Source organism: Chiloscyllium punctatum, unplaced genomic scaffold (assembly GCF_047496795.1).
Source record: "Chiloscyllium punctatum isolate Juve2018m unplaced genomic scaffold, sChiPun1.3 scaffold_461, whole genome shotgun sequence".
Lineage (NCBI taxonomy): Eukaryota > Metazoa > Chordata > Chondrichthyes > Orectolobiformes > Hemiscylliidae > Chiloscyllium > Chiloscyllium punctatum.
Genome location: NW_027310195.1, coordinates 83,784 through 96,585, shown reverse-complemented (window position 1 = coordinate 96,585; position 12,802 = coordinate 83,784). Strand labels below are relative to the sequence as shown.

Here is a 12,802-nt window from a genome sequence, read left to right as displayed (position 1 = left end):
ATCCACAGGCTGACCCCCACAACTCCCCCCCACCCTCAGTCTCAGCCTGCTTCCTATAGACCATGGGCCCCAGGTCCTGGACTCCCTGCCTCCACCTCCACCCCTCCCCTCCCCTGACCCAGGTCTCTTTTATATATCTTTCCCCTCTCACCCTGAACCTATGCCCCTCTAATTCTGGACTACCCCCCCCCCCCCCCACCTTGTATATTTATCCTATCCATGCCCCTTGGAATTTTATCAACCTCCAGAAGGGTCACCCCTCCGCCTCCGACGCTCCAGGGAAAACAGCCCCCGGCCTATCCTTGCGGAAACTGCGGCAAGTCAGAAACACCACGCCAAAAAAAAAAAAAATCGCTGGATGGGAATTAAGCAAAAATGCACACGGGAGGTTCTGCAGCATCTGTGGGGAGCAGGGAGAGTTAATGTGTTGGGTTCGGCGAACCCTCCGCACGGCTGTAATTCTGAAGAAGGGGGACTGTGCCCAGGGCCCCAGCTCTGCTCTCTCTGCACAGACACTGCCGAGTTTCTCCAGCACTTTTGGATTTGGTTAAACACCCGCCGCAGGGTCTGAACTGACACCAGGTGAAGACCGGTGGTCGTGGTAAGTCGGTCCAGGGTTCAGGTACCTGTCAGACTCAGGGAAGTTGGGCACGCCCTGTTCTGCTGTCCCTCCGAAGCTCTGACTGCTGACGGGGTACGGGCGCTTGGAGATGTTGAACTTGACGCTGCCGCCGCTGCCCGATGCCTCTGCAAACACAGACCGAGAGACGCCCCGTCACACCGAGCCCAGGATGGGGGGAGGGGGAGGACTGTTAGAGCGCTGTAAACAGCAGGCCCTGTGCCTTCCCCAAACCCTCACACCCACAAACCCCCGACAGGACGGGGACACACACACACACACACACACAGACCGAGAGACGCCCCGTCACACCGAGCCCAGGATGGGGGGGGGGGGGGGGACTGTTAGAGCGCTGTAAACAGCAGGCCCCTGTTCCTTCCCCCAAACCCTCACACCCACAAACCCCCGACAGAATGGACACACACACACACCCCCACAGACCGAGAGACGTCCCGTCAAACCGAGCCCAGGATGGGGGGGGGGGACTGTTAGAGCGCTGTAAACAGCAGGCCCCTGTTCCTTCCCCAAACCCTCGATCAGACACCCACCCCCCCCCCCCCCCCCCACCCTGGGAGACCCCACCGTCAGGGTGTCTGCGATCTCCTTACGTTTCATCCGCTGCCATAGCTGCTGCCCTTTCTTGCCTTTGCCCCCCCCAGAGTCGGGGTATGGAGCCTGTTGTTGCTGCTGCTGCTGTTGCGAGTGGTTGGTCGCTGCACCTCCTGCTGCGCTGTGTTTCTGCTGCTGCTGCTGTTGTTGCTGCTGCTGAGGGGATGCTCCCTGGACCTGCTGCGAGCCCGGGTAGGCCAGGCTATCCTCCAGACCGGGAACGGGAGGCTGCAGGGGGTGGGGCACGGGGCGACACAGAGAGATCCACGTCAGCATCGTCACCGTTTAGCGCTGCCCACCTCCCCCCCCCACCACCACCACACCCTCACCTCTCCCCAGGACCAGCCAGCGCCCTGTTCTGCAGACCCACCTCTTTCCCCCGCCACGTTGCAAGGGGGCCCTTAAAATCCTTCGACGACGCGCCGAGGCTGTTCGTGTCTCTCCCACCCTCACACGAGGCAGAGTGTCCCACAGCCTCTGGGCGAAAACGGTTTCCCCTAACATCCCGCTCTCAACCCTCCTGCCCCTTCCTTTGCCCCCCCTACCCTCTCCCCACGAGAATTGCGAGAGCGTGTGACAGTGCCAGCATGTGCAAGAAAGTGAGTGAGCAAGCGTCTCAGAGTGTGACAGCAAATGTGAGCCCGAGTGTGTGCGAATGAGATACAGAAGCGGGTACGGGTGAAGGACACGTACCTGTGTGCGGTTATTGCTGTGCTGTGTAGCTTGCTGGCCCTGCTGTGCTGCTGGGTAGGAGGACCCCACGTTATACTGGCCCTGGTAACCCGAATACATGTTCTGTAACAACACAGGAGGAGAAGGGGTGAAAACCAGGCCGCGCGGCACTCAACACCGGGCATACACGGCAAGGCTGGCCATTCCGTGCATAATAGTCAGTGACACCACACCAGCTCCACAACACTGCCTCGCCGAGAGCGCGCGCGCGAGGAAGGGGGGGGGGGGCCGAGAGCGCGCGCGAGGAAGGGGGGGGGGCCAAGAGCGCGCGCAAGGAAGGGGGGGGGGCCGAGAGCGCGCGCAAGGAAGGGGGGGGGCCGAGAGCGCGCGCAAGGAAGGGGGGGGGGGGGGGGGGGGGGGGGGGCCGAGAGCGCGCTCGAGGAAGGGGGGGGGGCCCAAGAGCGCGCGGGAGGAAGGGAGGGAGGCCAAGAGTGCGCGTGGGAGGAAGAGAGAGCACGTGGGAATGAGGAAGAGAGAGCGCACGAGGGAGAGAGAGTGAACACGAGACAGAAATTCTGATAGTGTGGGGAGTTGAGCGAGAGCGCGCAAGAGAGGGTGAGAGAGACACTCTGACAGTGTCACAAGCGTGGAGAGAAAGGAGTGAGGAGTGAGGGATGGACACTTGACAAGGATGCTACCAGTGGGCACGCGTGCACAGACACCAGCCGCTTTCCAAGGGACTGCACCGCACGGATGACAATAGGTGCAGGAGGCCATTCTGCCCTTCGAGCCTGCACCACCATTCAATATGATCATGGCTGATCATCCTTAATCTGTATCCTGTTCCAGCCTTATCTCCATAACCCTTGATTCCACTATCCTTGAGAGCTCTATCCAACTCTTTCTTAAATGAATCCAGAGACTGGGCCCCACTGCCCTCTAGGGCGGAGCATTCCACACAGCCACCACTCTCTGGGTGAAGAAGTTTCTCCTCATCTCTGTCCTAAATGGTCTACCCCGTATTTTTAAGCTGTGTCCTCTGGTTCGGCACTCCCCCATCAACGGAAACATGTTTGCTGCCTCCAGAGTGTTCAATCCTTTAATAATCTTATCTGTCTCAATCAGATCCCCTCTCAGTCTTCTAAACTCAAGGGTATACAAGCCCAGTTGCTCCAGTCTTTCAGTGTAAGGTAATCCCGCCATTCCAGGAATTGACCTCGTGAACCTACGCTGCACTCCCTCAATAGCCAGAATGTCTTTCCTCAAATTTGGAGACCAGAACCGCACACAATACTCCAGGTGTGGTCTCACCAGGGCCCTGTACAGCTGCAGAAGAACCTCTTTGCTTCTATACTCAATCCCTCTTGTTATGAAGGCCAGCATGCTATTAGCCTTCTTCACTACCTGCTGTACCTACCTGCTTACCTTCATTGACTGGTGCACAAGAACACCCAGATCTCTCTGTACTGCTCCTTTACCTAAATTGATTCCATTTAGGTAGTAATCTGTCTTCCTGTTCTTGCCACCAAAGTGGATAACCATACATTTATCAACATTAACTGCATCTGCCATGCATCTGACCACTCACCTAACCATAAATCATCCAACAACATTTCCACCACCTCCAAACAGACCCCACCACCAGGGATATATTTCCCTCCCCCCCCCCCCCTTTCCACCTTCCACAAAGACCGTTCCCTCCGTGACTACCTGGTCAGGTCCACACCCCCCCTACGACCCACCCTCCCATCCTGGCACCTTCCCCTGCCACTGCAGGAACTGTAAAACCTGTGCCCACACCTCCTCCCTCACCTCTATCCAAGGCCCTAAAGGAGCCTTCCACATCCATCAAAGTTTTCCTTGCACATCCACTAATATAATTTATTGTATCCGTTGCTCCCGATGCGGTCTCCTCTACATTGGGGAGACTGGGCGCCTCCTAGCAGAGCGCTTTAGGGAACATCTCCGAGACACCCGCACCAATCAACCACACCGCCCCGTGGCCCAACATTTCAACTCCCCCTCCCACTCTGCCGAGGACATGGAGGTCCTGACCCTCCTTCACCGCCGCTCCCTCACCACCAGACGACTGGAGGAAGAACGCCTCATCTTTCACCTCGGAACACTTCAACCCCAGGGCATCAATGTGGACTTCAACAGCTTCCTCATTTCCCCTTCCCCCACCTCACCCTAGTTCTAAACTTCCAGCTCAGTCACTGTCTCCATGACTTGTCCGGACTTGTCCTACCTGCCTATCTCCTTTTCCACCTATCCACTCCACCCTCTCCTCCCTGACCTATCACCTTCATCCCCTCCCCCACTCACCTAATGTACTCTATGCTACTTTCTCCCCACCCGACCCTCCTCTAGCTTATCTCTCCACGCTTCAGGCTCACTGCCTTTATTCCTGATGAAGGACTTTTGCCCGAAACGTCAATTTCGAAGCTTCTTGGATGCTGCCTGAACTGCTGTGCTCTTCCAGCACCACTAATCCAGAATCTAGTTTCCAGCATCTGCAGTCATTGTTTTTACCGCACTTACCTAACCTGTCCAGGTCACCCTGTAATCTCCTAACATCCTCATCACATTTCACCCTGCCACCCAGCTTAGTATCATCAACAAATTTGCTAATGTTATTACTAATACCATCTTCTATACCATTTACATATATTGTAAAAAGCTGCGGTCCCAGCACTGATCCCTGCGGTACCCACTGGTCACCACCTGCCATTCCGAAATGGAGCCGTTTATCACTACTCTTTGTTTCCTGTCAGCCAACCAACTTTCAATCCAAGTTAGTACTTTGCCCCCAGTACCATGCGCCCTAATTTTACTCACTAACCTCCGATGTGGGACTTTATCAAAAGCTTTCTTAAAGTGCAGGTATACTACATCTACTGGATCTCCCTCGTCCATCTTCAGAGTTACATCTTCAAAAGATTCCAGAAGATTAGTCAAGCATGATTTCCCTTTCATAAATCCATGCTGACTCTGACCTATCCTGTTACTACTATCCAGATGTGTCGTAATTTCATCCTTTATAATTGACTCCAGCATCTTTCCCCCACTGAGGTCAGACTAACTGGTCTATAATTTCCTGCTTTCTCTCTCTCCCACCTTTCTTAAAAAGTGGTACAACATTAGCCACCCTCCAATCCTCAGGAACTGATCCCGAATCTATCGAACTCTGGAAAATAATCACCAACGCATCCACGATTTCTCGAGCCAACTCCTTCAGTACCCTGGGATGTAGACCATCAGGTCCCGGAGACTTATCAACCTTCAGACCTAACAGTCTCCCCAACACCAAATCCTGGCAAATATAAATTCCCTTCAGTTCAGGTCCTTCAGCCACTGTTACCTCAGGGAGATTGTCTTCCCCAGTGAACACAGATCTGAAGTACCAATTCAATTCTTCTGCCATTTCTTTGTTCCCCGTAATATATTCCCCTGTTTCTGTCTTCAAGGGCCCAATTTTAGTCCTAACCATTTTTTTGCCTTTCACATACCTAAAAAACCTTTGACTATCCTCCTTTATATTATTGGCCAGTTTACCTTCGTACCTCATGTTTTTCTCTCAGTGACCCAGTGTACCGCCCCATTTCCCTGACACCCTGGCCGCTGGCCCACCCCACTGCCGGAGGAACCGGTGACCGGGATAGACTGGTACTCACCATCTGGTAGGGGCTGTAGTAGGGGTAAGAGTAGTTATAACTGTACTGCTGGTACCACTGCTGATAATACTGCTGCATTGCAGCCGGGTCTGTCTGCTGCGCCAGGTACTGGGCACTCTGTGGGCAAATCAGAAACACAAGGGCATTAGGAGCCTGCCAGGCCCTTCCACCCGTCCAGGCCGTGCTGGCCAGCAACCATCACCTGACCGTCTCTTATCCTGTCTCCCAGTCACCAACGGCAGGGAAACAGACCCTTCGACCTGTCTCGGCCACGCTGACCGAGTCCCATGTAGCCCCCGACATCCCTCAAAAGCCCTTCCGAACCCTGTCCCTCATCAATTGCCTTTTCAATGTGCCAGCCTCTGACAGCTCCTTTACCAGCTCGCACGTGCCACCCTCTGGGGGAGAATGGTGCGCCTCAGGAACTTTTCCCCTTCAGTTTTGGGCTCCCCGACCCTCAGCTATTTACCCCACCCCACGTGATTTTATCAAATCTCTGTAGAAGGTCACCCCTCCTCCCCTCCGATGGCTCCAGGGGAGAGAGCCCCAGCCTTTCCAGTTTCACCCGATTACTCTGACCCCTCCAGACGCAACCGCACGCCAGTAAGTCTTTGCCGAGCCCCTCTCCAATTTGGTGCTAACCCTTCCTGTGGCAGGGTGACCAGAACTGAACGCAGTCCCCCAAAAGCGACCCGACCGACAGCCAGCACAGGCCGGCCCAGCTCCTGGACTCTGCCCAACGCCGGGGCGAGTGGGCCAAACGCCACGTATCGGGTCTGTCTCGCCGAAATGCAACAACACGCCGTGATCTGAACTCAACTCCACCCGCCACTCCTCGGCCCATTGATCACCTTCGCTTTGGCAAACGGGGCTCTCCCAATTTCCCTTTTCGGTGTACTCCCTCCAGCCTTCCCCTCTCCAGGGATTTGCTTTATCCGAACCGTCTATCCTGTATTTCCCAAGGGACGGTCAGATTTTGCTCCTCCACCCACACACACACCCACACCCAATTTGATAAATTCCTCTCCCAGCAAGCCCTGATCGCTGCGGCCAGCCCACGCGAAGTTGGAAAATGTTGAACTCCCCCCCAGCGTTCCGACTCCGTTGTTCGGACAGATACCCGCCATCTCCCAACACATCGACTCCTCAATTTCCTGACGGACTACAGGGGGCCAACAGTGCCATCAAGGTGATCACTGGCCTTCGCATCGCAAGTGCACATCTAAATCCTCCTTCGATGTGATGAGGATTTCTGCCTCTCCCTCCCTTACAGGCAGTGAGTTCCAGATTCCCCACCACCCCCTGGGTGAAAATGTATTCCCTCACATTCCCCTCTGAACCTCCTGTTTCTTACCTTCAATCAATGCCCCTCCCCCAGGTCATTGATCCCTCCTTCAAGGGGGAAACATTTCTTCCTGTCTACACTATCTACCCCCCCACCCCCTCATCATTGCGCCCATTATGTCCCCTCACTCTCTCCCTCAGGGAAACAACCACAGTCTGTCCAATCTCTCTCCGACCCCCGACACAACACCCTGGTAAATCTCCCTCTGCACCCGGCCCCAGGGCGAGCGGGTCCCTCCCACGACGCGGACCCCAGAACTGCACCCACTCTCGCCGAATGGCCGAACCGACGATACACAAGAGTCAGACATCGCGGAAACAGAACCCCTTGGCCCAACTCGTCCGTGCCGAACATAGCTCCCCGAACTAAACTCGTCCCACCTGCCGGCTCCTGGTCCCTAACCCTCCAACACCTGCCTATTTAGGGACCTATCGGAATGTCTTTTAAATGTTGTAACTGTATTCACATCGATCACCTCCTCAGGAAGTTCATTCCACACCCAAACCACACTCTGCGGACAACAATTCGGCCCCATGTCCTTCCGTCCATTTCTCTCCTCCCACCTTCTGAACGTGCCTCCTGGTCTACAGATATCCCATCCTGAGGAAATGACACTTGCTACTGTCTCGGTCTATACCCCACCCCCCCGCCGTTATATTATCAACGTCTCCTCTCAACCTCCTACTACGCTCGAAGGAAAGAAGTGCCAGACTTTCGCGATAAATCAAACCTTCCAGTCCCAGCAACGTCCTGCGAAATCTCTTCTGAACCCTGTCCAGCTTAATACTATCCTTCCTGTTAATGGGTGACCAAAACAGGACGCAGTACTCTAGGAGAGGCCTCACCAATGGCCTGCACAACCTCAGCACGACTTCCCAACTTCTGTAATCAAAGGACTGAGCAATGAAGACAAGCTCACTAAACACCTTCCCTACCTGCGAAGCAAACTTCCAAGAAAGTCCGAACTTCCCTTCGGCTCAAAAGGCCCACACCCATCCTCCAAAGGGTAACTCATTGAGACCCAGTCCCCCTCCCCTATTACTCTGCATTTAATCCTGACTAATGCACCCAAACGGCACACCCCTGGGCACTATGGGTAATTTAACATGGCCAATCCTACCCTAACCTGCACATCCCTGGGCACTATGGGTAACTTAGCACGGCCAATCCTACCCTAACCTGTACATCCCTGGGCACTATGGGTAATTTAGCACGGTCAATCCCCACCCGAACCTGCACATCCCAGGGCACTATGGGTAATTTAACACGGCCAATCCCCATCCTAACCTGCACATTCCTGCATCACGGGAGCAGACACAGGAAATCCACGCAGACGCCGGGAAAAGGTATAAACTGCCCACAGACAGTCTGCCCAGAGGCTGGAGTTGAAGCCGGGTTCCTGGGACTACGAAGCAGCAGTGCTAACCACTGAGCCACCATACCACCCCATCACTTCATCCACCTGCCGCCACACTTCCTTCCCAGGATCCCACTCTCCATCGTGTAATCCCCTGGCCCTGCCCTGCCCAAGCCACAGTGAATTGTCCCATTCGCCGCAAACCAGCTCAGTCTCACCAGCCTGCCATACTGGTGAGTGTGAGTGAGTGAGTGTGACCCTGGAGCCTACAGGGACAGGGGGAAGAGCTGAGCTGATTACCTGGGTACCCCTATGTCCAGGGCCCGGTAAGTGTGAGTGAGTGAATGTGACCCTGGAGCTGACAGGGACAGGGGGAGAGCTGAGCCGATTACCTGCGTGCCCCCTTGCCCGGAGTTGTTGCCTGTCCCGGACTGCGAGCTGGCCTTGTGGATACTGGCCAGCGCCTGCCTCGCTTTCTCCCATTCTGGGTTCTCCGGCTTCCCGGAATTCTCCGCTCCCGACGCACTGCCGCTGCAGCTGTACTGCTGGGCCCTGGAGAGAGGAACGCAACAGCAGGAGGGTCAGTCCGCACCAGCTGAAGCGACGGGAGAACCATCCCCCTCATGTGCAACTGTTCAGTGTTGCTGAGCAACCGCCCCGCGCCAAACACTTCACCAGCAGGTACCACTCCCCCACAGGGACAGTCGGTGCTGACACCAGCAGCTCCCTCAGGGACAGATACAGGGACAGTTGGTGCTGATACAGACAGCTCCCTCAGGGAGGGATACAGGGACAGTCGGTGCTGACACAGACAGCTCTCTCAGGGACAGTCGGTGCTGACACAGGCAGCTCCCTCAGGGACAGATACAGGGACAGTCGGTGATCATACAGACAGCTCCCTCAGGGACAGTCGGTGCTGACACAGACAGCTCCCTCGGGGGGGATACAGGGACAGTTGGTGCTGACAGAGGCAGCTCCCTCAGGGACAGATACAGGGACAGTCGGTGATCATACAGACAGCTCCCTCAGGGACAGTCGGTGCTGACACAGGCAGCTCCCTCAGGGACAGTCGGTGCTGACACAGGCAGCTCCCTCAGGGACAGATACAGGGACAGTCGGTGATCATACAGACAGCTCCCTCAGGGACAGTCGGTGCTGACACAGACAGCTCCCTCAGGGACAGATACAGAGAGAGTCGGTGCTGACACAGACAGCTCCCTCAGGGACAGATACAGGGACAGTCGGTGCTGACAGAGGCAGCTCTCTCAGGTACAGATACAGGGACAGTCGGTGCTGACACAGGCAGCGCTCTCAGGGACAGATACAGGGACAGTCGGTGCTGACACAGACAGCTCCCTCAGGGACAGATACAGGGACAGTCGGTGATCATACAGACAGCTCCCTCAGGGACAGTCGGTGCTGACACAGGCAGCTCCCTCAGGGACAGTCGGTGCTGACACAGGCAGCTCCCTCAGGGACAGTCGGTGCTGACACAGGCAGCTCCCTCAGGGACAGATACAGGGACAGTCGGTGATCATACAGACAGCTCCCTCAGGGACAGTCGGTGCTAATACAGGCAGCTCCCTCAGGGAGGGATACAGGGACAGTCGGTGCTGACACAGACAGCTTTCTCAGTGACAGCCAGTGATCATACAGACAGCTCCCTCAGGGTCAGGGACAGATACAGGGACAGTCGGTGATCATACAGACAGCTCCCTCAGGGACAGTCGGTGCTGATACAGGGAGCTCCCTCGGGGGGGGGATACAGGGACAGTCGGTGCTGACACAGATAGCTCTCTCAGGGAGAGATACAGGGACAGTCGGTGCTGACACAGACAGCTCCCTCAGGGACAGTCGGTGCTGACACAGACAGCTCCCTCAGGGAGGGATACAGGGACAGTCGGTGCTATTACAGGCAGCTCTCTCAGGGACAGATACAGGGACAGTCGGTGCTGACACAGGCAGCTCCCTCAGGGACAGATACAGGGACAGTCGGTGCTGACACAGGCAGCTCTCTCAGGGACAGATACAGGGACAGTCGGTGCTGACACAGACAGCTCCCTCAGGGAGGGATACAGGGACAGTCGGTGCTGACACAGGCAGCTCCCTCAGGGAGGGATACAGGGACAGTCGGTGCTGACACAGACAGCTCCCTCAGGGAGGGATACAGGGACAGTCGGTGCTGACACAGACAGCTCCCTCAGGGACAGATACAGGGACAGTCGGTGCTGATACAGGCAGCTCCCTCAGGGACAGATACAGGGACAGTCGGTGCTGATACAGGCAGCTCCCTCAGGGACAGTCGGTGCTGACAAAGACAGCTCTCTCAGGGACAGTCGGTGCTGACACAGGCAGCTCTCTCAGGGACAGATACAGGGACAGTCGGTGCTGATACAGGCAGCTAACTCGGGGGGGATACAGGGACAGTCGGTGCTGACACAGGCAGCTCCCTCAGGGAGGGATACAGGGACAGTCGGTGCTGACACAGACAGCTCCCTCAGGGAGGGATACAGGGACAGTCGGTGCTGACACAGACAGCTCTCTCAGGGACAGTCGGTGCTGACACAGGCAGTTCTCTCAGGGACAGACACAGGGACAGTCGGTGCTAATACAGGCAGCTCCCTCGGGTGGGGTACAGGGACAGTCGGTGCTGACAGACAGCTCCCTCAGGGACAGATACAGGGACAGTCGGTGCTGATACAGACAGCTCCGTGGGGGGGGATACAGGGATAGTCGGTGCTAATACAGGCAGCTCCCTCGGGGGGGATACAGGGACAGTCGGTGCTGACACAGACAGCTCCCTCAGGGAGGGATACAGGGACAGTCGGTGCTGACACAGACAGCTCCCTCAGGGACAGATACAGGGACAGTCGGTGCTGACACAGACAGCTCCCTCAGGGACAGATACAGGGACAGTCGGTGATCATACAGACAGCTCCCTCAGGGACAGTCGGTGCTGACACAGGCAGCTCCCTCAGGGACAGTCGGTGCTGACACAGGCAGCTCCCTCAGGGACAGTCGGTGCTGACACAGGCAGCTCCCTCAGGGACAGATACAGGGACAGTCGGTGATCATACAGACAGCTCCCTCAGGGACAGTCGGTGCTAATACAGGCAGCTCCCTCAGGGAGGGATACAGGGACAGTCGGTGCTGACACAGACAGCTTTCTCAGTGACAGCCAGTGATCATACAGACAGCTCCCTCAGGGTCAGGGACAGATACAGGGACAGTCGGTGATCATACAGACAGCTCCCTCAGGGACAGTCGGTGCTGATACAGGGAGCTCCCTCGGGGGGGGGGATACAGGGACAGTCGGTGCTGACACAGATAGCTCTCTCAGGGAGAGATACAGGGACAGTCGGTGCTGACACAGACAGCTCCCTCAGGGACAGTCGGTGCTGACACAGACAGCTCCCTCAGGGAGGGATACAGGGACAGTCGGTGCTATTACAGGCAGCTCTCTCAGGGACAGATACAGGGACAGTCGGTGCTGACACAGGCAGCTCCCTCAGGGACAGATACAGGGACAGTCGGTGCTGACACAGGCAGCTCTCTCAGGGACAGATACAGGGACAGTCGGTGCTGACACAGACAGCTCCCTCAGGGAGGGATACAGGGACAGTCGGTGCTGACACAGGCAGCTCCCTCAGGGAGGGATACAGGGACAGTCGGTGCTGACACAGACAGCTCCCTCAGGGAGGGATACAGGGACAGTCGGTGCTGACACAGACAGCTCCCTCAGGGACAGATACAGGGACAGTCGGTGCTGATACAGGCAGCTCCCTCAGGGACAGATACAGGGACAGTCGGTGCTGATACAGGCAGCTCCCTCAGGGACAGTCGGTGCTGACAAAGACAGCTCTCTCAGGGACAGTCGGTGCTGACACAGGCAGCTCTCTCAGGGACAGATACAGGGACAGTCGGTGCTGATACAGGCAGCTAACTCGGGGGGGATACAGGGACAGTCGGTGCTGACACAGGCAGCTCCCTCAGGGAGGGATACAGGGACAGTCGGTGCTGACACAGACAGCTCCCTCAGGGAGGGATACAGGGACAGTCGGTGCTGACACAGGCAGCTCTCTCAGGGACAGTCGGTGCTGACACAGGCAGTTCTCTCAGGGACAGACACAGGGACAGTCGGTGCTAATACAGGCAGCTCCCTCGGGTGGGGTACAGGGACAGTCGGTGCTGACAGACAGCTCCCTCAGGGACAGATACAGGGACAGTCGGTGCTGATACAGACAGCTCCGTGGGGGGGGATACAGGGATAGTCGGTGCTAATACAGGCAGCTCCCTCGGGGGGGATACAGGGACAGTCGGTGCTGACACAGACAGCTCCCTCAGGGACAGATACAGGGACAGTCGGTGCTGATACACGCAGCTTCCTCGGGGGGGATACAGGGACAGTCGGTGCTGACACAGACATCTCCCTCAGGGACAGATACAGGGACAGTCGGTGCTGATACAGGCAGCTCCCTCAGGGACAGTCGGTGCTGACAAAGACAGCTCTCTCAGGGACAGTCGGT

At 56.6% G+C, this 12,802-nt stretch overlaps 1 protein-coding gene across 1 annotated transcript in view; it reads right to left on the bottom strand.

Moving 5' to 3' along the window:
- Window positions 1-532: 532 nt before the first annotated feature.
- Window positions 533-12,802, bottom strand: part of LOC140472830 (leukocyte receptor cluster member 8 homolog) — a 35,618-nt gene continuing 23,348 nt past the window's right edge. Inside the window, exons 3-7 of the mRNA XM_072567526.1 lie at window positions 8,669-8,828; window positions 5,575-5,691; window positions 1,922-2,023; window positions 1,228-1,456; window positions 533-747 (exon numbers count right to left, since the gene is read on the bottom strand). Of these exons, the coding sequence (XP_072423627.1) occupies window positions 548-747; window positions 1,228-1,456; window positions 1,922-2,023; window positions 5,575-5,691; window positions 8,669-8,828 (808 nt within the window). The 3' untranslated portion in view covers window positions 533-547. The remainder of the gene's footprint in view (window positions 748-1,227; window positions 1,457-1,921; window positions 2,024-5,574; window positions 5,692-8,668; window positions 8,829-12,802) is intronic.